The sequence below is a fragment of the Tursiops truncatus genome, chromosome 1, assembly GCF_011762595.2.
Source record: "Tursiops truncatus isolate mTurTru1 chromosome 1, mTurTru1.mat.Y, whole genome shotgun sequence".
Classification (NCBI taxonomy): domain Eukaryota; kingdom Metazoa; phylum Chordata; class Mammalia; order Artiodactyla; family Delphinidae; genus Tursiops; species Tursiops truncatus.
Window position 1 is genome coordinate 57,062,951 of NC_047034.1, and position 13,258 is coordinate 57,076,208.

At 34.6% G+C, this 13,258-nt stretch overlaps 1 protein-coding gene across 12 annotated transcripts in view; it reads right to left on the reverse strand.

Annotated features, from left to right (window-relative positions):
- DNM3 (dynamin 3) overlaps positions 1-13,258 on the reverse strand; it is a 570,492-nt gene that overhangs the window by 153,260 nt on the left and 403,974 nt on the right. For all 12 annotated transcript variants that reach the window (XM_073804407.1, XM_073804410.1, XM_073804428.1 and 9 more), the window contains one exon: positions 7,312-7,421. In XM_073804407.1, the coding sequence (XP_073660508.1) occupies positions 7,312-7,421 (110 nt within the window). The remainder of the gene's footprint in view (positions 1-7,311; positions 7,422-13,258) is intronic.

A 13,258-nucleotide genomic window follows, 5' to 3' on the forward strand; every position in this document is an offset into this window, starting at 1 on the left:
ACAAATCAAGCCTCAGAAAATTTAAGAAAATTGAAATCGTATCAATCATATTTTCTGACCACAATGAGATTAGAAATAAATTACAGGAAAAATACTGTTAAAAACACAAATACATGGAAGCTAAACAGTACACTACTAAATAACCAAGAGATCACTGAAGAAATCAAAGAAGAAATAAAAAAACACACAGAAAGAAATGACAATGAAAAAACGATGACCCAAAACCTATGGGACACAGCAAAAGCAGTTCTAAGAGGGAAGTTTATAGCAATTCAATCTCACCTCAAGAAACAAGAAAAATCTCAAACAATCTAAGCTTACACCTAAAGCAACTAGAGAAAGAAGATCAGAGCAGAAATAAATGAAACAGAAATGAAGAAAACAATAGTAAAGATCAATAAAACTGAGCACAGCAATGAAGTTGCTCAAAAAGTTGGTTCTTTGAGAAGATAAACAAAATTGATAAACCTTTAGCCAGACTCATCAAGAAAAAAAGGGAGAGGACACAAATCAATAAAATTTGAAATGAAAAAGGATAAATCACAACTGACACTGCAGAAATACAAAGGATTAGAAGAGACTACTACAAACAACTATTTGCCAATAAAATGGACAAATTCTTTGAAAAGTACAATTTTCCAAGACTGAACCATGAAGAATTAGAAAATATAAACAGACCTAACACAAGTAATGAAATTGAAACTGTAATGAAAAGTATTCCAACAAACAAAAGTCCAGGACCAGATGGCTTCACAGGTGAATTATATCAAACATTTAGGAGAATGGCTAACACATATCCTTCTCAAACTCTTCCAAAAAATTGCAGAGGGAGAAACACTCCCAAATTCATTCCTTGAGGCCACCATCACCATGGTACCAAAACCAGACAAAGATATCACAAAAAAAGAAAATTACACATCAGTATCACTGATGAACATAGATGCAAAAATCCTCACCAAAATACCAGCAAACAGAATCCAAAAACATATTAAAAGGATTATACACCATGATCAAGTGGGATTTATCATAGGAATGCAAAGATTCTTCAATATATGCAAATCAATCAATGTGATACACCATATTAACAAATTGAAGAATAAAAACCGTATGATCATCTCAATAGATGCAGAAAAAGCTTTTGAAAAAATTCAACACCCATTTATGGGCAGAGGGAACCTGCCAGAAAATGGACATAGAGGGAACCTACCTCAACATAATAAAGGCCATATATAACAAACCCACAGCCAACATCATTCACAATGGTGAAAAACTGAAAGCATTTCCACTAAAATCAGGAACAAGACAAGGATGTCCACTCTAGCCACTCTTATTCAACATAGTTTTGGAAGTCCTAGCCACGGCAGTCAGAGAAGAAAAAGAAATAAAAGGAATACAAATTGGAAAAGTAAGACTGTCCCTGTTTGCAGATGACATGATACTATACATAGAAAATCCTAAAATGCCACCAGAAAACTCCTAAAACTAATCAATGAATTTGGTAAGGTTGCAGGATACAAAATTAATGCACAGAAATCCTTGCATTCCTATAAAATAACAATGAAATATCAGAAAGAGAAATTAATGAAACAAACACATTTACCATTGCAACAAAAAGAATAAAATACCTAGGAATAAACCTACCCAAGGAGACAAAAGACCTGTATGCAGAAAACTATAAGACACTGATGAAAGAAATTAAAGATGATACAAACAGATGGAGAGATATACCATGTTCTTGGATTAGAAGAATCAAGATTGTGAAAATGACTATACTACCTAAAGCAATCTACAGATTCAGTGCAATCCCTATCAAACTACCAGTGGCATTTTTCACAGAACTAGAACAGAAAATGTCACAATTTGTATGGAAACACAAAAGACCCCGAAGAGCCAAAGCAATCCTGAGAAAGAAAAACAGAGCTGGAGGAATCAGGCTCCCTGACTTCAGACTATACTATAAAACTACAGTAATCAAGACAGTATGGTACTGGCACAAAAACAGAAAGATAGATCAATGGAACAGGATAGAAAGCCCAGAGATAAACCCACACACGTATGGTCACCTAATTTATGACAAAGAAGGCAAGTACCTACAATGGAGCAAAGACACCCTCTTCAATAAGTGGTGCTGGGAAAACTGGACAGCTACATGCAAAAGAATGAAATTAGAACACTTCCTAACACTATACACAAACACAAACTCAAAATGGATTAAAGACCTGAATGTAAGATCAGACACTATAAAACTCTTAGAAGAAAACATAGGAAAACACTGTTTGACAATGAACCACAGCAAGGTCTTTTATTACCCACCTCCTAGAGAAATGAAAATAAAACCAAAAATAAACAAATGGGACCTAATGAAACTTAAAAGCTTTTGCACAGCAAAGGAAACCTTAAACAAGACGAAAAGACAACCTTCAGATGGGGAGAAAATATTTGCAAATGAAACAATGGACAAAGGATTAATCTCCAAAATATACAAGCAGCTCATGCAACTCAATATCAAAAAAAAAATCAATCCAATTAAAAAATGGGGAGAAGACCTAAACAGACATTTCACCAAAGAAGACGTACAACTGGCCAAGAGGCACATGGAAGATTCTCAACTTCACTGATTATTAGAGAAATGCAAATCAAAACTACAATGAGGTATCACCTCATACTGGTCAGAATGGCCATCATCAAAACGTCTACAAACAATAAATGCTGGTGAGGGTGTGGAGAAAAGGGCACCCTCTTGCACTGTTGGTGGGAATGTAAATTGACACAGCCACTATGGAGTATGGAGGTTCCTTAAAAAACTTAAAATAGAATTACCATATGACCCAGCAATCCCACTACTGGGCATATACCCTGAGAAAACCATAATTCAAAAGGACACATGTACCCCAATGTACATTGCAGCACTATTTACAGTAGCCAGGACATGGAAACAACCTAAATGTCCAACGATAGATGAATGGATAAAGAAGATGTGGTACATATATACAATGGAATAGTACTCAGCCATAAAAAGGAACGCAATTGGGTCATTTGTAGAGATGTGGATAGACCTAGAGTCTGTCATACAGAGTGAAATAAACCAGAAAGAGACAAACAAATATCGTATATTAACACATATACGTGGAATCTAGAAAAATGGTACAGATGAACCTATTTGTAGGGCAGGAGTAAAGACGTAGACATAGAGAACGGACATGTGGACACAGTGGGGGAAGGGTAGGGTGGGACAAATTGGGAGATTAGGTTTGACATAAATACACTACCATGTGTAAAACAGATAGCTAGTGGGAACCTGCTGTACAGCACAGGGAGCCCAGCTAGGTGCTCTGTGACGACCTAGATGGGTAGGATGGGGGTGGTGGGAGGGAGGTCCAAGAGGGAGGGGATATAGGTATACATATAGCTGATTCACTTCATTGTACAGCAGAAATAACACAACACTGTAAAGCAATTATACTCTAATAAAAAAGTAAAAAATTAAATAGTTAGAAAAATAATGATTTTTGTGAGATAATTGGAAGTGTGAACACTGAATGGACATTGCATAATAAAAAAAGAAAAGGCAGGGTAAAGAGAAAGACTAAAATAGGATGTTCAAATTAATTCAATAAATCAGTAATAATAATAAAAAATATAAATGGGCTAAACTTACTAGTTAAAAGAAAGATATCTCACATTAGATTAAAAGCAAAGAAACAAATCTGCCTACATGTTATTATAAGAGAAACACTTAATAAAAATACAGGAAGGTTGATGGCAAAAGGAAGTAAAAAAGATAAACCAGGTAAATATTAACCAAAAGAAAGGTAGTGTAGCTATATTAAGATGAGACAAAATAAATTTTAAGGCAAAGAACAATGTTAGAAATAAAGAGAGTTTCCACAAAATGATTTTTTTTTAAAAGGTCACCAGGAAAAAACAACAATTCTAAACTTCTAAGAATCTACTAGATTCTTAGACTGGCCTCAAAATACATAAAGCAAAAACTGACAGACTTCCTAGAATAATCAAGCTCACAATCATGAAGTGTGATTTTTTTAAAACCACTCTATTATAAAGTAAGATTCATTATGGCTTTTATCTGTCTCCTTGCCAACACTCCTCTCTAGAATATAATCTTAAAATGTATCATCTTTCTCTGTTTTATTCAAGATGTATTTTAAGTATATGCCAGTGCCTGGCATGTAACAACTGCCTAATATATACTTGTTAAGTTTTTTCATTAGTAAAGATTTAAAAAGATAGTAACTATAGAGATTGGATAATATAATTAACAAGTATAATCCAAAGAACTCTCATGGAACCCTATACTCCTAAATCAATACATTCTTCTCAAGCATACATGAAATATTTATGAAATTTCACCATGTGGTAGACCATATTCTCTGACTACAATACAATTAAGTTAGAAACCAACAGCAAAACAATAAAATTCCATGCACTATAAAATATAAAACACAGTCCTAAACAACTCAAAGAAAAAAATCATAATGAAGATTATGGAAACAGAAGATCGGAGCAAACAGAACTTAATGATAACAAAGTATTATATTACAAAGTTTGTGGTGAGCAGCAAAAAAATATGTAGAGGGAAATCTATACATTTATATGCATATATAGGAAAAAATAGGATAAAAATTGATGAGCAACACATCTAAATTAAGAAGTTAGAAAAAAAGAGCTACAAAGTAAACACAAAATACAAGTTAGGAAATGAAGAAGGGAGCAGAAATTCTTGAAATAGACAAAATATATACAATTGAGGATCAAAATCAAAATCTGGTTCTCTGGAAATAGATACAACTCTGGAAAGAGTGATCAAGTTAAAAAAAAGTAAGGCTTAATATCAGAAATAAAAAGGGGTCATATTTCACATACAGCAGAGATTTGTAAAAATAGAATGTTAAGAAATACTTGATGCTAATATATGTTAAAATGAACAGAATGACATTTCCTAAAAAAGTATATAATTTGTCTAAACTGACTCATGGAGAAAAACAGAAAACCTGAACAAATCTATAATTATTAAATCACTAGTCAAAAGTCTACTTATCAAAACTGTCCACAGGGCTGGATGATTTTACAGGTGAGATCTACCAATCAGTTAACAGTTAATCCCTACCTTACACAAAGTGTTCCAAAGAAAAATAAGAACTTATTTCCACTTCAATTATGAAGCTAACAGAACCTTGATATGAAAACCAGGCAGGGAAAGTACAGAAAAGAACATTTATGGGCCAATTTCACTTTTGAACATAGATGCAAAAGTCTAAATAAAATGCTGGCAAACTTAAGCCAGGAACACATAATAGATAATAAAACATCATAATTTAATTTAGGTTTAATCCCAGGAGATCAAGGATGGTTTACAATAAGAAGGTCTATTAATATATTTCACCACATGAACGGATTAAAGAAGAAAATCACAGAGGCAAAAAAAGCACTTAAAAGAGTTAAACACCCATCCATGATTAAAACAGAAACCTTAGCAACTAGGAACCCAGGGAATCTTCTTTACCTGATACCAGGTACCTTAAGAAAGTGCTTAAAGTCCATAAAGTTGTGAAATAATTTTCCTTAAAATCAGAAACAAAACAAAGATGCCCAATTGTGCTTTAACATTGTACTGGAGGGCCTAGCCAGTACAAAAATAATTGAAAATAATCAAGATTTCAGAGGAAAAGACAAATGGCAAATGTGCCTGTAGATGGGACATTCTTGCACACACAGAGGTCTTGAGAAGTGGTTGAAGAGTTCAATACCTTCTGACAAGTCTAGAATTCCAGAATACCTAGATTTTTAGAATCCCAGAGTTTTCTTATATTTGTGTTTTTTGCTGTCTTTAAAATCCATAGTTGTATTTGTCTAAATAGATGCTTTACCGTTGTCTGATTTTTTTACTTTGTACTCAGCCCTTTTATAACCTGAACTTTCTAGGTTGATCAAGGATTCAAATTTAGTTTGACCTCCTGTGTGGTAATCATACTCCCCGCTCTGCATCCAGACAAGAAGGCTGAGCATACCCCTGAAGATTCCTTTAGGACCTCCCATCTCCCCACTGCTCTGAGGAAGGTATGTAAACAGTACTGAGCTTTGCCCTAGTGGAAGACACTCTACTGCTCTCTCCAGGAAACCTTTTTCTTCTTTATCATTTTCAGTGTCTTTTTACAAGCTGCTCTCAAAAACAATACTAAGTCTTTAATAAAACCCCATCACAGTATCTGGTAGGGAGTTGTATTTAATTTTCTTTTCCCTTGATTCTTTAAATGCTCACTCTTGTGTTTTTTCTAAGTATTTTTGTATAATGAGTCACTCTGAGCAACTGACTGGGAATGTAGGAAGAATGGCTTTTTTTTTTTTTTTTTGATTTACTGTGTGATTGACCCTGGACCAGTCATTGAACCTAATCAAGGAACTTCATTCATTGCTAAATAAAGATAAAAGACTTTGAGATATGGGTTAAAATTAGATCCTGCCACCTAGAGACTCAGTCTCCTAATAACTGACTCATAGAAATTAATTAGCTTGTTCCTATAACAATTCCATTTGGAAAAGATCTCCTTTATTATTTTTGCCTAGTTGTAGCCTTTTTACATCTCTCTATCCAATTCTCTGTCGCCTCCCCATTTGTTTACTTAACTTTACTGCTTAGTTTCAGTGAACAACCATGGCACTCCATGAGAGTCAGCCCAAAATTCAGGGCTAATTTTGTGATCTTAAGAAAGTCTCTGAGCTACATTTCTAATTTAGGAAATGGTAACCACAGTACTCTATCTTTTACCTCACAGACAATTGTTACAAAAACCAGGCAATGAAAGTAGAGAGTGCTTTGAAAAACTGTAAAGAACAATATATTTATATTCACATTAACTGAATAATTCTATTCACCAATGCAAGAATTGAGTCATAATACATAGGAGAAGGTCTTAAGTGATATTCATCCATGCTAGACAGAGACCATTAAAAATTATAGCTGAGTAATTTATTTATAAGTATGTAAACAATAAATTCAGGACAAGGAAGACTTTAAAGTAACAAAATGTAATTTAAGAATGGAAGCAGCATGACATGGGTGCCTGCTGGAAAAAAATTAATTAATACTTGAAGATCCTCCTTATTCTAAGTTTAAATCTTTTGAATCCACAACCTATGGTAAAAGCTAAAAATACAAAATAAACAAAGGAAAACTGAAGACTTGACAAATTTCAAGGTGGGAGCAAAAGAAATCTTGCAAATATGGTCTCTGGATCATGTAGAAATTCAAGGAAAGACAATGTGACGACAAAAGTTGCTTCATTTCCTTACCTTTGTTCGGTATTAAAGAGTGCAAAGATGTGCTTGCTAGACATAAAGCTTTTTTCCACATCCCGAACTTTCAGGTTGTCCAAGGGAAGCATATACTTCTTTTCTTTTTCCTAGAGAGAGAGAGAGAGAGAGAGAGAAAGAGAGAGAGAATTGGCTTTAATAAAAGATCTTGAAGCATGCCCATAGCAACACATCATCTGAGTTGGTCAACATTTAATTAGAATATTTTGATAGCATCACACATTACTTTGATACCAGCTACCAAGGAACAAAAATTATCTGAGATAGGAGACTCCAATGGTTCTCAACACGTGGGTCAGAAGAATGAGGGGAGGGAAAGTGCAGAGGAAGGAAGGGCTCAGGGATGGAGAAAACACATGGTCCTCTATCCTTTCTTCCTCATGTGGGTCCCCTTAGATGTTTTAAAATGTTAGTTTGATATTAAAAATTTAGCCATCTGTTAATATTTAACAAAAATGTTCTGGTCCTAATTCAATGAGAAATGCCAGATGGATTTCATTTCATATTTTATTTGCAGCCTAAGCAGTTTTGATAGCCAGAGCTGGCAAGAGCCTGGAAGCACAAGGACCCTAGTATGAAATACCACCTATAAACTATGATAAAGCACAGAAAATACTTCCTTCCTTTGAGTCTAGAATAAAATGTGGGTCCAGAAAGAAATGATTCCATTAAATTGTCAAACTCTTTGAGAAAAAAAGAACCCATTAGAAGTGAACTAATATTAACTAGAACAAATTCTCTTAAAATTAACAACACTTTAGGAAGAAAATGCACATTTGAGAGGGGAGGTCTGCAAATGGGACCAAACTAATCTTGGTAAAACAAAACATATTGGATGCCAAAGAATTATTAGAAACATTTACTTTTAAGGACTGGCCCAGGGACAATATTATCATATGCATAAATGCCTAACAACCAGTATAATAGTAGAGAGCCGAATACTCAGTTTAAGAAACCTAGTCGATATCTATTACCTGGGGCACTTTTGCACAGTCCTTGTTAAACAGTAGTCCTCTGTATATCTCGGGTGACAGTCCTGAGAAAAACCAGGCCTAGACTCCAGAGGAGGAGAGCATGGAGATCTAGCCATGACTTTTAATAAACAGCTATTAATGCCTGTGGGAAATACATGTACCATACAGATATGCTTGACATAAGCCTTTTTGTTCCTGAAGCTCCTCCAGCTCTTGCTTGAGAATTGGTCTAGGCTCAGTAGTGTGGGGCAGAACTCTTCCATGCTCCCTAGCCTGCTTGTGGGGACCACACTCTCTACAGACATCAGAGAGTGTTATTGCAAGAACTACCACTGGCTTTGCCACTTCTCACTCCTAAATTAATCAGGGAAAGTTGGGCAGAGCACTTTAGAATAGTGAGGCATAGAGAAATAGATGACTCAAGAAGTTGAAGGAAGCTGGTTGGAGAACAAAATGGCTGTCCTGGCAGACAAGGTCTTCAAAGAAGATAGCAAAACAAAACAAAACAAAAACATAAAAGAAACTGAATGGCAGTGAGAGAAGCCCAAGAATAAACATGAAAAAGCAAAGCACTGTAAGAAGATTCCAGTGTTTCTTGTACAAAAATTAACAGTATATTAGCAAACACAAGGATATTCTAAATAGCAAAATACATAATTTACATAAATGAAGCATTATAGTTGGGTCTAACTTGTTTGAAAGACTTGTCAGACTATTTTAGGATAGCATTCTAAGAGGCAAGATCACAGACTGAATGAAAAGCTACCCAATACATAATCAAATGAAAATGTTTGAGACGCAGGGAACATTTTTTTTACTGGTTGTTTTTCAATGCCCTAAATTTAAGCAGCTGGATTTTTTTAATGCATCATCCTATTCAACCTTTTGAAATGATGGATTCGCCTTTAATGGAAAATCTGCATTTCATTGTAAAGATGGAATACAATGTCCTTGGCATGTTTTCTATAGAAGTAGGCTCCCTTTTGTACTGCATTCTTTAGCATATAGTGAAGACCAGAACTCCAGCAAGTTTACATCAGATATTAAACACTGGAGAAATACACACATATGCAGACAGAGAAATATTAAAAATGTAGTTTCATTTCCAAAGGACTAAATGTCATTTATCTAAGAGTTTTGAGGACATATTGCTAAATTATTTCATAATCAAGAGTTATTTTTATTTTTCCAGTTTTATTGAGATGTAATTGACATATAACATTGTGTACCTTTAAGGTATACAACATGTTGATTTGATAAACATATATTGCAAAATGATTACTACCATAGCTTTAGCCAATGCCTTCATCATCTCACATAATTACCATTTTTTTTTGTGGTGGGAATATATAAGATCTACTGTCTTAGCATCTTTCAAGTTAAGAATACAGTATTATTAACTATAATCACTATGCTGTACATTAGATTGCTAGAACTTATTTGTCTTGTAAGTGGAAGTTTGTGCCCTCTGACCAATGTCTCCCTATTTTTTCCACACCCCCACCCCTGGTAACCACCATTCTACTCTCCGTTTCTGAGTTTCACTCTTTAAGATTATACAAATAAGTGATATCCTATATTATTTTCTCTTACTCTGACTTATTTCACTTAGCATAATGCCCTTAAAGTCCACCCATGTTGTTGCAAATGGCAGGATTTCCTTCTTTCTCATGGTTGAATAATATTCCATTGTCTGTGTATACCATATGTGTTTTATCCATTCACCCATCAGCTGTCACTTAGGTTTTTTCCATAACTTGGCTATTGTGAATAATGCTGCAATAAATATGGGAGTGCAGCTATCTCTTCAAGATTCTGTTTTCATTTCTTTGGATATATACCCGGAAGTGGGATTGCTGGATCATAAGGTAGTTCTATTTTTAATTTCTTAAGGAACCTCCATACTATTTTCCATAATTTATATTCCCATTAATAGTACATAAGTGTTCCTTTTCTCCACATTCTTGCCACCACTTGTTATCATGTCTTCTTGATGACAGCCATTCTAACAGGTGTGAGGTGATATCTCCTTGTGGTTTTGATTTGCATTTCCCTGATAATTAGTGATGTTGAATACCTTTTCATGTACTTGTTGGCCATCTGTATGTCTTATTTGGAAAAATGTCTGTACACTACTGTATTTTTTTTAACATCTTTATTGGAGCATAATTGGAGTTTATATGTCCAATTTATTGGAGTATAATTTACAATGGTGTGTTAGTTTCTGCTTTATAACAAAATGAATCAGCTATACATATACATATATCACCATATCTCCTCCCTCTTGCATCTCCCTCCCACCCTCCCTATCTCACCCCTCTAGGTGGTCACAAAGCACCGAGCTGATCTCCCTGTGCTATGCGGCTGCTTCCCACTAGAAGAGTTTTAAGACTGACAAAAATGGAAGAAAAAGAAGATTCAGACTGATTTGTTTAATTAAAGTTATAAGTCAAATGGAGAATTAAATGAGAGAGCAATGAAATGACATATTGTGGATATTTCTAAAATTCTTGGTGCTTTTGGGAAAGTATGACATTCTGCTAAAAGAACATCTTGAATATGAAATAGCTAAAATAAACAAAAGAAATAGAGGAGGAGAAAGGAAAAACAGAATTATAATTTCCAAAATATAGTGAATCTTAGCACCAGCTTAATTGAGACATTTGCTACATATTCTTTTTAACTCCATTAAACTGCCTAAACATAATGCAGTGTTCAATATGGTAGCCTCTAGCTAAGGGGACTACCAAGTATTTGAAATGTAGCGAGTCAAATTGGGATGTGCTTTAAGTGTTAACCTCAAACCAGATTTCAAAGATTTAGTATGAAAAAAAGAATGCAAACTATATCATTAATACTTTTATATGGATTATATGTTGAAATGATAATACTTTGAATATATTGGGGTAAATAAAGTATTATTAAACATAATTTCATCTGTTTATTTTTACTGTTTTGAATGTGGCTGCTAGACAATTTTAAATGGCATGCGTGACTCACATTAACTTTCTATTGGCAGTGATGAGCCCATGTACCTATCATCACTTTCCTTCCTCTCATCCATTCAATTTTCCTCTTGAAAATTGATAAATACACCTTTCTGCCATCAGGTGTATTTACCATTCTCCCAGTCACCCAGTCTGAAACCTTACTATCATTTATGATGTATTGTCTTCCTTCACCTCCTTTATTACATCAAGACTATGCTGCATTGTGTTTGAAGCATTTGTCAGAACTCCCATTGTTTGACACTCCCACTACATTAATCCAGGTCCCTGGCATCTCACAAGCATGCAGTTATAAATGGCCTCCTTTCTAGTCTTCTAATTCCTCTAACATCACCAGGGAGGGCAATTTTCTTAAACCACCCTGCCAAATTCATTACAGTCCTTCAAAACGTTCATAGCTCTCCATTACTTACGGAAGAAATTCCATGAAACTCCTTAATGTGAAATTGAAAATTGGTCCAATCCTTATTTGTCAATATCTCCTTTGGACCTACAAATTGGTCCAATCCTTATTTGTCAATATCTCCTTTACTCTTCCACAGGAAGTCTCCATTTCAACCAAAAACACATTTGCCAACAGTCTTTTCCCAGCTTGAGACACCCTGTCAACTTCTCCCTATCATACCAGTTTACTATTTAGAGTCCAGCTCAAGTTTCTATATTCTGTGCAAAAAGTTTTCCCAGGTTTTTAATTGTCTGTCTCTCTGTGTCACTTCCCCATCTCTCTCCTTTCAATTCATACAATAGGTATTGCTTATTCTATTAATTTTTAAATTATAGGCATACCTTGGAGATATTACAGGTTTAGTTCCAGACCACCGCAATAAAGCAAATATCACAATAAAGCAAGTCAAATGATTTTTTTTGGTTTCCCAATGCTATAAAAGTTATGTTTACACTATACGGTAGTCTATTAAATGTGGAATAGCATTATGTCTAAAAAAACAACGTACTTACCTTTATTTAAAAGTACTGTGTTGCTTAAAAACACTAACCATCATCTGACAAGGTAGGGTTGTTACAAAACTTCAATTTGTAAAAAAACACATTATCTGAGAAGAGCAATAAAGTGAAGCACAATAAAATGAGGTATGCTGTATACCTTATATGAGACACCCTCATCTTGTAAATGCATTACATTAAAAAATTTCTGTCAAAGTTTTTCATTTGGAACTCAGAATGTTCAGTAAATTTTATTGTTCAAGTAGGTTACATTTGCAAAGAAAAGAGAAAAATAGAGAATGCTTTTTGTAATATTTGTAAATAAATAAGAAATAGAATTTGATATTTTAAACATTTTACCTTTAATAGACATTTTGGAGGAAGCATTTGCAAAATTCTAGAGAAAGATTTTTTAATGGAGATTCATAAAGAAATTTCTGTATATTTTCAAGAGCTTCAGAAGCTGATGTCACTCATTCAACACCATTATTTTCTTCATTTTGAAACATGGTACCTTTCCTTTTCTCAATATAAGGTGGTTACCAGCACTATTTGTATGGGAGGCATCAAAGATGACAGGGATTCTTTGTTCAAAGAGAGAGGGAATATGAGAGAGAGTGTGTTTTTTCCTTGCACTAACTTGGTAAGAGTTAGAAGAAAGAGGAGAAATAGAATAGGCCGAAAAAGGGAGGCATTAATGTGTGAAAGAGTTTGGTCTGAGGTGGAAGTAACTAAACTATGAGTGGTAAATGCAGAAGAATCAAGTTGGAGGGAGGCGGGAATTAAGATATAGCCCCACAGTACGTGTTCACTGACTTTGAAAGGAAACAAAAGGATCAATGAGGGACAGATGTGGGGTCAGCAAGTGCCCAATGATAACCTTTAGCTGGCAGAGCACCATCAATATAACTTGGTTGCTAGAAGGAGCTACAGTGGGTATGAGGAGAGGGTTTGGTGTGTGGAGGAATAGCTCCTGCATGTGCAAAGGATTGGAAAGTCTTT